General features: G+C 45.6%; 1 protein-coding gene across 4 annotated transcripts in view; it reads right to left on the bottom strand.

Moving 5' to 3' along the window:
• Positions 1-6,722, bottom strand: part of SLC12A6 (solute carrier family 12 member 6) — a 51,684-nt gene extending 44,962 nt beyond the window's left edge. For all 4 annotated transcript variants that reach the window (XM_084806149.1, XM_084806151.1, XM_084806150.1 and 1 more), the window contains exons 1-2: positions 6,543-6,722; positions 4,547-5,729 (exon numbers count right to left, since the gene is read on the bottom strand). In XM_084806149.1, the coding sequence (XP_084662275.1) occupies positions 4,547-4,793 (247 nt within the window). In that variant the 5' untranslated portion in view covers positions 4,794-5,729; positions 6,543-6,722. The remainder of the gene's footprint in view (positions 1-4,546; positions 5,730-6,542) is intronic.
• Positions 6,723-14,296: the final 7,574 nt, after the last annotated feature.

Below are 14,296 nucleotides of genomic sequence, written 5' to 3'. Positions count from 1 at the left end.
GGAGGCACTGACAGGCTGGCTGGCTACACAATATATCTTCCCTGATATCTGTGCATGTGGAGATAAATGGGGGAAGGAAGCCAGGCTTGCTGGCTTCATTTACAACCTTAGAGGGATTGGGACTCCAACAACAGGGCATTCAAACACAAGAGAAAAAAGGCAACATTTTCAGCCATCTGTGCTGGTCCATTAGAAAAATCTGAATAGCTAACAGAAAAACGTGGATATTATGGAATGACCTACATTTACAGTATGGGTCTGCATAAAATGTCAACATGATCTGAAAGGAAAGTGGTGGAGTGGGGAGTATAAATAACTGATGTAAATCGATGCCTAGGAACGAGTGTATGGAGGATGGGGTGCGAATATAGCGACTGGGAGGAAACTAGAGATGCAGTACCAGCAGAAGATGAAAAAATACTTTCTCAAATCTGAAGGATTAGACCCTGAGACATTGACACTGAAGGGGAGAACATGTGTATATCAATGCTCTGCAAGCTTGGGCAATAACTGAGCAAGCCAACAGGGAGGTAAAGATGGTTCGCTAACTTTCACAATTTAAGGTGCTTCAAAACTGTTTACAGCCCAATACACATTTATTTGGTGGGGTGGGGACACACCACCAGATGACTGAAATGAGCAAGCAATGGAACTTAAAATTGACTTCATTGTGTTTAAAACAAACCTCCACAATGTCAAGCATTCCTAGCTTAGAATCACAGCCTAAAATTCCGTCAGCCATGGAAGACTTACTAAAATATGCATAAAAATGGGCTGTTCATATATAAGACAACAAATTGTGGGATAATTAACTCACGATTTGCCACAGCATGTGCCAGGCACATTCCGCTGTCTTTTTGAATATTCAACCCATAATCAGGTCAAATGGGGATTGCTATGTGACATCTGAACCCAGACACTGTAGGTTAATCGTGAGTTAAACAACCTACAGTTAACCTAATTACTAAGACCTGGCTCGCAGGTAATGACATGGTTTGTTGTTGGGTTAACTGCTGAGTTGTTTAGCCCTTAAACAACCCAATGGTCTGGGTTCAGACATCATGCTCAGCAACCTACGGAGAAGCTGATCGTGGGTTGCTGGGTAAAAGAAGAAGAGGTGGGGATGCTGCAGGTAGCGCACCTATTATCTCCCTCTCATGCATGACAACCCCTTGGTTTTTAAATCAATGGCTTGTTGTTACATTCGAACAGGGCCTTATTGTAGGTTAACTGTGGGTTAACCCATGATTAACCAATAGTGCCTGGGTTCAGATGTCATGTAGCAACCCCAATCAGCCTGATCGGGGTCTGAATATTCAAAATGGCTGCAGAATGTGCCCAGCATGTGCTTTGGCAAATCCTAGGTTATTAAGCCACAGTTTGCCACCGTTACATGCAAACCAGGTCAGAGACAGATACATAAATTAAGGCTCTAGACTTACACTGTAAAATACTGTAATGCTCTAAAACCAAAGGACAGGTGAAGTGAAAACCCCGATGCTATTTTAATCTCACGATTTTAAGCCTATCCTGAGATTTGATAGGAATGAGTCCAGCCTCTGTTTTTAGAGATTGGTTACTTTTTTTGCAGTTCACATAAAACCTTGCAGGTTGAAAACAAGCAAGCTAGGGAAGGAAGGCTGAGGTATACAAATTGGGTAGGGTATATTGAGAACTAAAACTAATACAGAAACAAACAAACAAACAATACTTCATTCTGTGAGCAGAAAGGGAAACAAGACCTGACCACATTGGATGAGCAAGGCCCACCTTATCTGAAAGCAATGCAGCGACCTGTTTGTTTGAGAGAGCATCAGTTCTCATCTTGGGTATGGTTGGGACCTAATTCTGAAACAGATTCAGGAGGCTACTTGTAAAGCACTACAGGGCTTGAAACAGGAAGCCTTATGGTTCCCTATTTCCTCTACCATCAGGGGCAGTGGTAGATTAGAGGAAGAAACTGCAGCTACTCCAAGCCACATGACAGACCAGAATTGTCCTGATCCTGGAAGTCAGATGATCAAGGAGAGCCAATCCCACAGTATTGCCTGCTATATAATTCCAAAGCCTACGAAGTAGTTGTGGAGGGAAATCACCAGGCTATATCTTGGTGATTACAAACTGATCACTGTTTGCCTCCTGGTCAGTCCCCTGGCCTGGCCTGGCCTACTCTCCTATATCCTGCCATGCTCTTCAACCACAGGGCTTGAACTGTCATCGGGCATTGGTATAGATACAGCTGCACTATAAAAATCTCTATCTACCCACCTTCGACAAATCATCTGATGAAGTATACTCTAGTCCATGAGAGCTTATGCTATAATAAATCTGTTACTTTAAAATGAAGCATGACCCTTGGTTGTTGTAGCTATATTTCTGTGTGACCACTTACTGTTAAAGCCACAACAGCAGGATCAATCCAATAAAAATTGAAAAGGTGACCAGTAAGACAACAGTGCCAAAGATACCACCAAAGAATAATATTAAACTTTCTCTGGTATTAACTCCTGTACTGACCTTTTCCAACCCATGATCTTACCACCATGGGGGTGTTTGGACAATCATGGGGGTAAAAGAAGCCATCGTGGCTTCTCCCTCTGCCCCCGCCCTGAGCATGAGCACTGTCTGCATAATTACCCACACTGCAGCACGGGTTGGCATGTCGTCCAAACCTGGTGGCTTCATATCCACCCTATAACCTATGACTTGCAGTAGGGCTTGTAGGGTGGGTATGAAGCCATCCTGCTGTGCCACACACTGGGTTCAAACGACACGCCAACCCACACAGTTGCACAGGTAATTATGCAAACAACAGTCACATGTGTGACATGCACAGCGGGGGAGAAGCCATGATGGCTTCTTTTACCCTCATGATCCAAACCCAGACGCATGTGTCAGTGGAGTTATATATTCCCCTGATCCTCACCCCTCCCCCCCGGAAGGATATAGGAGCAATGTACAGTGTGGGTTGTTTGTGCACAAGTATCACATGCAGTATTCTTTTGCATAGGGCAGAGGAGGGCAGGATAGACTTTTTCTTTTCTTTTTTTACATAGAATTTGTTTTCATCCTTTGAAGGACAGACACGTATATGGAAGAGATGGGCATATGGTGGGCAACGAAGGATATGAGAAATGGAGCTTTATATCTACTGTATATATGGTATGTAATAAATTAATATACAGGCATACACACACATACACACTATGAAGAAAAAGCACCAACAGCACTATTCCCTTGCCACCAATGACATCCTTACAAAAACCAACTTAAAACAACCAAACTAAGCTAGTGCCCACATGTCCCTATATTTCAGTCACTGATGAACCTGGGTGGGTGAAGTGCAATCAACACTCAATTTACAAAAGTTTCCCTGCCTGATATCCCAGAGGTGATTCTTGCTAGCCGCAGCTGAACAGGAAAAGGGTTATTTACGAGCCTGGGCCAGTGGTATTTAGTCCTTTATAGATGGCCTTTTGTATAACTATTCTTTGTCCCCATTTACATCGACACTAACTCAGTTTATTATTTCACTATCTAATGCAACATTTCCACTTTTTTCACTCAGCTTTTGGGAGGGGGAGGTCATACTACTGTGGACTGTCCCACAACTAACACAACTCATGTATGTGTGTGGATGAAAGTGTGATCTGGCTATGTGTTTCTTTTGTGCATGTGTCTCAAAAAGCAAAAAATACAAGTGCGTGTGAAATAAGTATCACAAGGTGGTTAGTGGACAACAGCCTCTAAAAAGACTGTTGAGGGTTCAATGTTGCCATTCATAAGCCCCACAATAGATGTGACTTTGAGTCAGTGGTGATTGAGCAAAGCCCAGACTGACCTCAGATATTCTTTGTTGTGCTTTAAATGCGTTAGACAAGGGAACCAACAAGATTAAGAGAACTGAAATTCTCCCGAGTCATTTCCCATGAGACTTGCTCAGCATTTCCTGGCACAAGGGAAAAAAAGAACTGAAGAACTCGACAGATCAGCAACGCCAATAACCTCAAAGAGAAGCCATAGCACGGAGAAAACACAGCCTGCCCCTGTTTTAGAAACTAAGAAGCCAAGAGGTGTTCACAGAAAAAGGGGTTAGGAAATTTAGGAGGTGAACTATTCTCTCCGTGGCAGCCTGAAACATATTGGTCAAGCCCTTGACATAAGAGGAGAGGGCAAGTCAAGGTATTTCTGATGGCAGGAAAATCCAGCCATGCCAGAAAACACCATCTGCCAGACAGTGGTTGATACAACAAAATGCATGCAGGAATTGAGACAGATCCATTCAAGATCCCTGCCACCTTCAACACAACCATGCATTTCCCAAGTCACATGAGATATAAAGGGATATCAGCAGCATAGCCAAGAATTGACCTGTCCTTTCCACAACTTAGAAGCGGCGAGCTGTTCAAACAGTGTGCACCTCCAACACTTCCATAACTCCTCTTCAACTGCAAAGGCACTTATAAGTTGGCGTTCTCCAATGACAATGTTACCTCTAGCTTCCGGGTGTTCCCTCTCCCACCCAATATACCAAAAGGCGACCTACCTTCAGCCACATCTGTGTGGGGATTGGTTGTCTTGTCCGTGGCTGGCTCAGCTGCTTCAGTGGCTAGTGAAGTGGTTGCTCTAGAAAAGTCACTGGCACCTTCGCTACGGCTTGTTTCAGGGACACTTTCTCTGGAACTGAAGCGGACACGGGAGCTGGAGCGGGAGCTGAGGTCTGGGCTGGTGTCGGACAGGCCTGGGATATCGTCAATTTTTGTGGGGGTAACCATGAACCGGACAGAAGCCATCTTGGCAGCAGGAATGGAAGGGGAAAAAAATTACTTCCTTGATAACTTTAAGCAAAAGTTGACTGGAGTACTAAGTAGTAAGAGGAAGAAGACCATTCAAAAGGGCAACAGACGCCAACTCTGTTACCAAAGGCGCTCGCAACAAAAAAATGCATGTCTAGCATTAATTCATGAACTGTCTCACACAATGTTTTATCTAGACATCAGTTATTATCAGGTGCATTTTCCACAAGCATGGCCAAAGACAGAGAGGATGATACCCCATGATTTTTCAGGCTAGTATTTCATGGATGACTAGTTCAAAGAATCCCATTTATCAGGCAAATATGGCCGTTTTCTGTTCCCAGAGGCAGTCTACAGATCCAAATGAAAGCTGGCTGTAATCTTTGCCTGCCAAAGGGCCATACTGTACACTCCTGGCATTAACATGCACCTGTAAGAGGCGGTCTTGCAGATCCTGGTCAAAATTTATTTTAGGCAAATATGTTTTTTTGGCACAGCAAAATGCATAGAGGTAATTTCTTCCCACTTGGGAAAATCCAAGTGTGAAGGTCTGAAAGGTGCAGAAAAAGGCTAGAGAGTTCCTGTTAAAAGTAAGATCATAATCCACTTGTTTTCCAGTGTGACATGCAAGGAAAATACTCTTTGTTGCAAATATCCCCTATAGTTCTGGTGTAGAAATACTGAAAGGCTTCTTATCTCAAATGGAGGAGAAGAAATGTCACAGCGTCCCAGTCAAGAACATAAAAAAAGCTGAAAGCATAGTTATTCCTTAAGATGATATCACTGTAAAAGGATGCCCAACTACTCCACAGGTTTGAGGTGGTTTTTCAAAGTTCCTGACGTGAGAAGATAACCACTGGATGGGGCCTAGTGCAAGGGAATGACCAGCCCTCGCTCGGATGGCGTGAGAGGATATACGTTTCCTATAGGGTCCTGGAAAAACAGATTGAATATATATATAAAACTCTGTCTTACACAAAACTGAAACTGCAGAGATGAGTCATTTCTACACAGGGGCCCCGCGTTAGGTCATGTGCCAATCCCACAAACTCTCCATACTTGGGTGCACATCCCATAAGGCATTAGGGCAGGTTCAAGACTTTTACTGCAAGTTCACAAAGAGGCAAGTGCAGAAGCGTCTGAACACACCACACATTATCACCCAAAAGGCGTCAGGGAATGGCACTTGGCACCGCTGTGACGCGTGCAAATGGGGCGGGGGGGGGAGGCACATACATTTCGCAGATTGAGAAGGGGAGCACGCAGGTAATGGCACGCAGGTAATGGCACGTAAGGGCTGCACAAGTCAGAGGAGGGTGTGAGGCCGAGCAAGACCAAGGGCAGAGAGGCCATGGTACGAAGTGTGCGTGCGTGTGAGAGCGACTCCCAAGGCCAGTGGCAAGCAAGGCAACGTGTAACGTGCAAGAAGACCCTGTCAGCTTCTGCCACGGATAGAAACGACGTTCCCTCCACACTAGCAACCGGGTCTGCCACATATAAAAGACTCCTACGTGTGCCCCACTGCGAGGAGCGTGCAAGAACGCCTGGGGCGCGGGGGGGGGGAGGGAACGAGGAGGTACAGGTGTGTGTATTCCACCTTGCCCAAGTCACTGGGCAGAACCGGGGGAGGTGAAACTGCGCGTGCGCGGCGCCGTCTCTCTCTCCCCCCCCCGTCCCCGTCCCCCTCCCTTGATGTGCAGCCCCCGAGAAAGTAAAGGCGGCAGTTAGTGGCCGTTAACTGTTTACCTGAGGCGCGCGCCGCAGCTGCTCTCCCAACGTTCTGAAGGGGTCTCGCGCGCACTTTGCCGGCGCGCGCTGCAGCTGCTGCTGCTATTGCGGCGGCGGCTGCTGCTGCTCGCGCGCCGCTACTGCCGCTACCTCAGATGCCGGCTCCGATGTGGGAGGAGGGAAAAGAGCAAAAGTCTCAGTTGTCCTCATCCTCCCCCGTTTCCCTCCTCCCCGCGTTTGGCTCCGCACATGCGCAGAGCGAAGTAGCGGTCGCTGTTGCTGGGTTTTCTTCTCTTCAAGGAACCGGCGGGGGGGAGGCAGGGCAGAAACGTGTCGGGGAGAGCTACAAACGCATGAGAGTTGCTGGGAGGTGTAGTTTCTCTTTAGTGAGGGTGCAGATGGGCAAGCAGATGCGAGAATAGGTGGGCGTGAAACTAATATTTAGTTAGGAGGATATTTGATAGGCAAATTGGGGAAACTTTAGGGAAACAACTGACGATTAAGGCTGAAATCCTATATCCACTTAACTATACCCCTCTGAACCCAGTGGGACTTTCTTCTGAGTAGGCATACATAGGATCGCACTGTAAGCCAGTTTGCTGTATGTTCGCCCTTAAATATTGGTTCGTGGTGGGTCAAAGGGGTTGCTTTTGGTTTTGCCCCCAAAGACACATTTTAAGGGGTTACGCATACTAACTGTGGCTCGTAGTAAAACAGAAGCACCGGTACATTTAAAAACACATCTGCACTGTAATACCATATCCCCTCAAAATACATGTAAATGAGGATCTTCACAAGTCGAACTTCTGTCAGGAGTACAGCGATTTTTCACCCCCGTTCTTGACCTGAAATTATTAGCTACGTTTGGTGGTATTATGGGCGTATTTGGTAGGGGAAATATGGAAGTATTTGAGGAGGGGGATGCGAAGGATATTTGATAAAACAGAAGAAAGTGACTCAACATGTAGCGAGTACCCGAGTAACCACATTCTGTACAAAAATGTATCTGGAACAGACACAGGGCAGGGCTTCGATGTCAAAGCGATGTAAGCCAGCATCAGCCCTGTTACATCTTATATTACAAACTAACTGCTTGGGTGATTTTATTTCATTTATGACCCACATTTCCTCTACAAAGCTCATACATATTCTCCCCCCTCTCACCCACTCACACAATGTTATCCCCCACAACAACCCTGTGAGGTAGGTTAGGCTGAGAGACAGTGAAATAGGCCAAGGTCACCCAGGGAGCTTCATGACAACTGAGGAGCTGAAGCTGAGTCTCCCTGGATCTACTCCAACACTTTAACCCAGGGTGGGGAACCTCTGCCCCGGGGCCAAATCCAGCCCTCTGAGGTTCCCCAGATGGACACACCCAATTGCCCCGGCCACAAACCCTTTCTCCCAACCACTGATTGCTTTGTGTCTCTCCAGCCTTTGTGCAGTTTTATCCCCATTCTAAAAGCCTCTCTTAAGGATTAGTTACTGGCAGCAAGAGCTTCAAGCTGCAATATGTTAATTGGGGCGGGGGCTTTGCCTTCAGCCCCACCCACCACCAAAATCTGGCCCTCAAGAGCTTCTCCAACACTGAATTTGACTCTCAGGCTGAAAGAGATTTTCCACCCCTGCTCTAACCACTACACCACACTGGCCCTCAGTATAGCTCGTGAAGGCGCCAGGGGGAACATGAGGTAGCATTTTGATGCAAATTTATTTCTTAGGAATACTTATATACCACTTAATATAATAAACTCCCTAAATGTCTAGCCTATGCATGTGCTCTGAAGGAAAAACTTGAGTATGGTGGCTCCCACACACCATAAGTAAGCCAGTCATGTGCGTGGACTATGAACAACAGTCAGCTTTTGGCATGCCATCACAAGCACTCAAGCTTGAGTATTCCCTGCTCGAGGACACAAATTTCCTTATTTACACGCCCTTGCCAGAAAAATGTCTGAACAGCACCAAAGAGCTGTCACACTAGGTGCTGATTTGGGAATTGTTAACTTGTGCGATGCATAGCCTCCACCTTAGCTTTCACATCTTGACATCAAGTAACAGCAGCCTTTCTGTTTTACTGCCTTTGATTGGCTTCCCCCACTTTTTGATTGTGTGGATCACAACAAACTGTGGCAAATTCTGGGAGTACCAGACCACCTTACCTGTCTCCTGAGAAACCTGTACGAGGGTCAAGAAGCAACAGTAAGAACCAGACAAGGAACAACCGAGTGATTCAAAATTGGGAAAGGAGTACGACAAGGCTGCATATTACCACCCTGCTTATTTAACTTATATGCAGAGTACATCATGAGAAACGCCGGGTTGGATGAATCACAGGTCGGAATTAAGATTGCCAGGAGAATTATCAACAACCTCCAATATGCAGACGATACTACCCTAATGGCAGAAAGCGAAGAGGATCTAAAGAGCCTCTTGTTGAGGGTGAAAGGGAGAGTGCAAAAGCTGGCTTGAAACTCAACATTACAAAAACTAAGATCATGGCATCTGGCCCCATCACTTCCTGGCATATAGAAGGGGAAGAAATGGAAGCAGTGACAGATTTTACTTTCTTGGGCTCCAAGATCTCCGCAGACGGTGACTGTAGCCATAAAATTAAAAGACGCTTGCTCCTTGGGAGGAAAGCTATGGCAAACCTAGACAGCATAGTAAGAAGCAGAGACATCACCTTGCCGACAAAGATCTGTCTAATCAAAGCTATGGTTTTCCCAGTAGTAATGTATGGCTGTGAGAGCTGGACTATAAGGAAGGCTGAGCACCGAAGAATTGATGCTTTCGAACTGTGGTGCTCGAGAAGACTCTTACGAGTCCCCTGGACTGCAAGGAGGTCAAATCAGTCCATCCTAAAGGAAATCATCCCGGAGTGCTCATTGGAAGGACAGATACTGAAGCTGAAGCTGAAATATTTTGGCCACCTAATGCAAAGAGAAAACTCTCTGGAAAAGACCCTGATGCTGAGAAAGACTGAAGGCAAAAGGAGAAGGGGACGAGAGAGGATGAGATGGCTAGATAGCATCACTGATGCAATGAATATGGACTTGAGCACGCTCCGGGAGAGAGCGCAGGACAGGAAGGCCTGGCGTGCTATGGTCCATGGGGTCATGAACAGTCGGACACAACTGAACGACTGAACAACAACAACAACAACAACTTCTGTTGCGGTTTCAGTGGCAGGATGCAAGCAGGAAGCATTTTAATGAGCCGCCCTTCACTCAGATAAGCCATGAACATTTCCAATTTGAGGCAGGAAATGAAGCAGAGCGAGGTAACACAATAACACAAGATGAAAACGCATAATGAGCAAGCTATCTTAATATTACTCCTCTGAATTCCTGCTATATCTGGTAACCAGGAACAGATAACATGTCTGCTGGAGCATGTGGCTAACCACCCTTTTCCCAAAGCACCTTTGGCCTACAACTGTGGGGCAATGACTGTATGCCACTGAATAATGTCACGCTACACACTAAGGTACATTGCAGGATGGAAAAAGGCATAGCCCCTTTCTAGCGGTGGCATGATCATGCAAATATGTCCAAGACACAAAGGAAACAATGCGGGAGGGGAGCTCATCAAATTAATTGATGTAGGTGTATTTCCAGAATCCCACTCCCAAGATACAACATGCTATCATGTCCCAGCATATGTTAGCGACAACCTCAACCATCTTTCTAATCACAATCTCTGCGGGAAAGACATTAGGGGTGATATCCTCCAAATGTAAATTGTTGACTACACTCTCTGGCTTTGAATCCTTTCTGCAGAGCTTTGGCACCCACCCACCCCCACTGCAGTTTCTTTGCCAACACCTTTATATTCAACAAAAATTCCTGGGTCCTATCCTCTGATCTGGGGGTTCAGTGGGATGTCTAATGCTAGAGAGGGAGGGAGGGCGGGAAGCAATATCTCCTTGTTGGATTCCCAGCTTGGGCAGGAAAATGGGGCTTTTAGGCTATTAAGACCAAAACTGTGACCCACCAAGATTAACATTGCCTAGTAGCCACACAGTGTGGTCTGCCAGGTGATTCATAACCTATTTTTGTAGTCACAGGCAGATAGCAAAAATAGGTTTCTTAAAGCCTTGTTAGTTGCTCAGCACCATTTGGCCTGGTGGTCACAAGATATGCAAGCCTGGCTCAGATAAAAAGGCTCAGCCAACTGTATATAGAAGTGTGTATTCTCTCCCAATGGTTAGTGATGTCATCATTATTCTCTCTCAAGCAAATTGAACTAAAAAGAGATCAAATGCAAGTAATCACTCTCCCACAGAGTTTGTTGTTCAGTCGTTCAGTCGTGTCCGATTCTTCATGACCCCATGGACCATAGCACGCCAGGCCTTCCTGTCCTGCGCTGTCTCCCGGAGTGTGCTCAAGTTCATATTCATTGCATCGGTGATGCTATCTAGCCATCTCATCCTCGGCCGTCCCCTTCTCCTTTTGCCTTCAGTCTTTCCCAGCATCAGGGTCTTTTCCAGAGAGTTTTCTCTTCGCATTAGGTGGCCAAAATATTGGAGCTTCAGCTTCAGCATCTGTCCTTCCAATGAGCTCTCAGGGTTGATTTCCTTTAGTATGGACTGATTTGACCTCCTTGCAGTCCAGGGGACTCGTAAGAGTCTTCTCCAGCACCACAGTTCGAAAGCATCAATTCTTCGGCGCTCAGCCTTCCTTATAGTCCAGCTCTCACAGCCATACATTACCACTGGGAAAACCATAGCTTTGATTAGACGGACCTTTGTCGGCAAGGTGATGTCTCTGCTTCTTACTATGCTGTCTAGGTTGGCCATAGCTTTCCTCCCAAGGAGCAAGCGTCTTTTAATTTCATGGCTACAGTCACCGTCTGCGGGGATCTTGGAGCCCAAGAAAGTAAAATCTGTCACTGCTTCCATTTCTTCCCCTTCTATATGCCAGGAAATGATGGGGCCAGATGCCGTGATCTTCGTTTTTTTTAATGTTGAGTTTCAAACAAGCTTTTGCACTCTCCTCTTTCACCCTCAACAAGAGGCTCTTTAGATCTTCTTCGCTTTCTGCCATTAGGGTGGTATCGTCTGCATATCAGAGGTTGTTGATAATTCTCCCAGCAATCTTAATTCCGACCTCTGATTCATCCAACCTGGCATTTCTCATGATGTACTCTGCATATAAATTAAATAAGCAGGGTGACAATATGCAGCCTTGTCATACTCCTTTCCCAATTTTGAACCAATCGGTTGTTCCATGTCTGGTTCTTACTGTTGCTTCTTGACCCTCGTACAGGTTTCTCAGGAGACAGGTAAGGTGGTCTGGTACTCCCATCACTTTAAGAATTTGCCACAGTTTGTTGTGATCCACACAATCAAAGGCTTTAGCGTAGTCAATGAAGCAGAAATAGACGTTTTTCTGGAATTCTCTTGCTTTCTCCATGATGCAGCGAATGTTGGCGATTTGATCTCTAGTTCCTCTGCCTCTTCGGAACCCAGCTTGTACTTCTGGTAGTTCTCGGTTCGCATACTGCTGAAGCCTAGCTTGTAGGATTTTGAGCATCACCTTGCTGGCATGTGAAATGAGCGCAATTGTGCGGTAGTTTGAACACTCTTTGGCATTGCCCTTCTTTGGAATTGGAATGTAAACTGACCTTTTCCAGTCTTGCGGCCATTGTTGAGTGTTCCAAATTTGTTGGCATATTGAGTGCAGCACTTTAACAGCATCATCTTTGAGGATTTTAAATAGCTCAGCTGGAAGACTGTCATCTCCACTAGCTTTGTTGTTACTAATGCTTCCTAAGGCCCACTTGACTTCACTCTCAAGCATGTCCGGCTCAAGTTCAGTGACCGCACTATCATGGCTATCAGGAACATTAAGATATTTTCTGTATAGTTCTTCTGTGTATTCTTTCCACCTCTCCTTAATCTCATCTGCTTCTGTTAGGTCCCTGCCTTCTTTGTCCTTTATCATGCCCGTCTTTGCACAAAACGTTCCCTTGAGATCTCCGATTTTCTTGAAGAGATCTCTAGTCTTTCCCATTCTGTTGTTTTCCTCGATTTCTTTGCATTGTTCATTTAAGAAGGCCTTCTTGTCTCTCCTTGCTATTCTCTGGAACTCTGCATTCAGTTGGATATATCTTCCCCTTTCTCCCTTGCTTGTCGCTTCCCTTCTTTCCTCAGCTCCTTGTAAAGCCTCATCAGACAGCCACTTGGCTTTCTTGCATTTCTTTTTCTTTGGGATGGATTTCGTTGCTGCCTCCTGAACAATGTTACGGACCTCTGTCCATAGTTCCTCAGGCACTCTGTCTATCAGGTCTAATCCCTGAAATCTATTCCTCACCTCCACTGTGTATTCATAAGGGATATGATTTAGGTCATACCTGAATGGTTTAGTGGTTTTCCCTACGTTCTTCAATTTCAGCCGAAATTTTGCAAGAAGCAGCTCATGATCTGAGCCACAGTCAGCTCCAGGTCTTGTTTTTACTGACTGTATGGAGCTTCTCCATCTTTGGCTGCAAAGGACATAATCAATCTGATTTCAATATTGACCATCTGGTGATGTCCATGTGTAGAGTCGTCTCTTGTGCTGTTGGAAAAGAGTGTTTGCTATGATCAGCGTGTTCTCTTGGCAAAACTCTATTAGCCTTTGTCCTGCTTCATTTTGTACACCAAGGCCATGCTTGTCTGTTATCCCGGTGATTTCTTGACTTCCTACTTTAGCATTCCAATCCCCTATGATGAAGACGACATCTTTTTTTGGTGTTAGTTCTAGAAGGTGTTGTAGGTCTTCATAGAACCGATCAACCTCAGCTTCTTCGGCATCAGTGGTTGGGGCATAGACTTGAATTACTGTGATGTTGAATGGTTTGCCTTGGATTCGTACTGAGATCATTCTATCGTTTTTAAGATTGTACCCCAGTACTGCTTTTCCCACCCTTTTGTTGACTATGAGTGCTACTCCATTTCTTCTAAGGGATTCTTGCCCACAATAGTAGATATGATGGTCACCTGAATTAAATTCGCCCATGCCTGTCCATTTTATTTCGCTGATTCCCAAGATGTCGATGTTCAATCTTGCCATCTCATGTTTGACCACCTCCAGCTTACCTTGATTCATTGATCTGACATTCCAGGTTCCTAAACAATATTGTTCTTTACAGCATCGGATTTTCTTTTCACCACCAGACACATCCACAGCTGAGTGTCCTTTCGGCTTTGGCCCAGCCGCTTCACTCTTTCTGACGCTACTTGGAAATTCCCTCTGCTCTTCCCCAGTAGTATATTGGACACCTTCCGACCTGAGGGGCTCATCTTCCGGTGTCATCTCTTTTAGCCTTGTGTTACGTTCCATGGGGTTTTCTTGGCAAGAATACTGGAGTGGGTTGCCATTTCCTTCTCCAGTGGACCACATTTTGTCAGAACTCTCTGCCATGACCTGTCCGTCTTGGGTGGCCCTGCACAGCATAGCTTATGGCTTCACTGAGTTACACAAGCCCCTTCGCCACAACAAGGCAGTGATTCAATAAGGTACATGTTGCCTCCCAAAAAGAACTACGGAGTGGTGACTTCCTTAAAGAGAAAGGAATTGAGGGTAACAAAGTGAAGGTATGAAGAGAAACCCACTGATATCTTGTTCAGAGTTTATGAGCTCCATTTCTTTTTGTATTCAACCATTGGGACCACAAGAGTTGTCCCCTCCCCCTCCCACACTTGTGTCATTTGGAACAGCTCTTAGCGCAACAGACCCTGTCCTCTCTGTGGTTTGGTATAAGAAACACTGGCCTTTCAAAAACAG

Source organism: Heloderma suspectum, chromosome 6, assembly GCF_057233095.1.
Source record: "Heloderma suspectum isolate Gila_16-S chromosome 6, 16-S_ref, whole genome shotgun sequence".
NCBI classification, from domain to species: domain Eukaryota; kingdom Metazoa; phylum Chordata; class Lepidosauria; order Squamata; family Helodermatidae; genus Heloderma; species Heloderma suspectum.
Note: the sequence above shows the minus strand (reverse complement) of the source record. Positions and strands in the feature narration are given on the sequence as shown.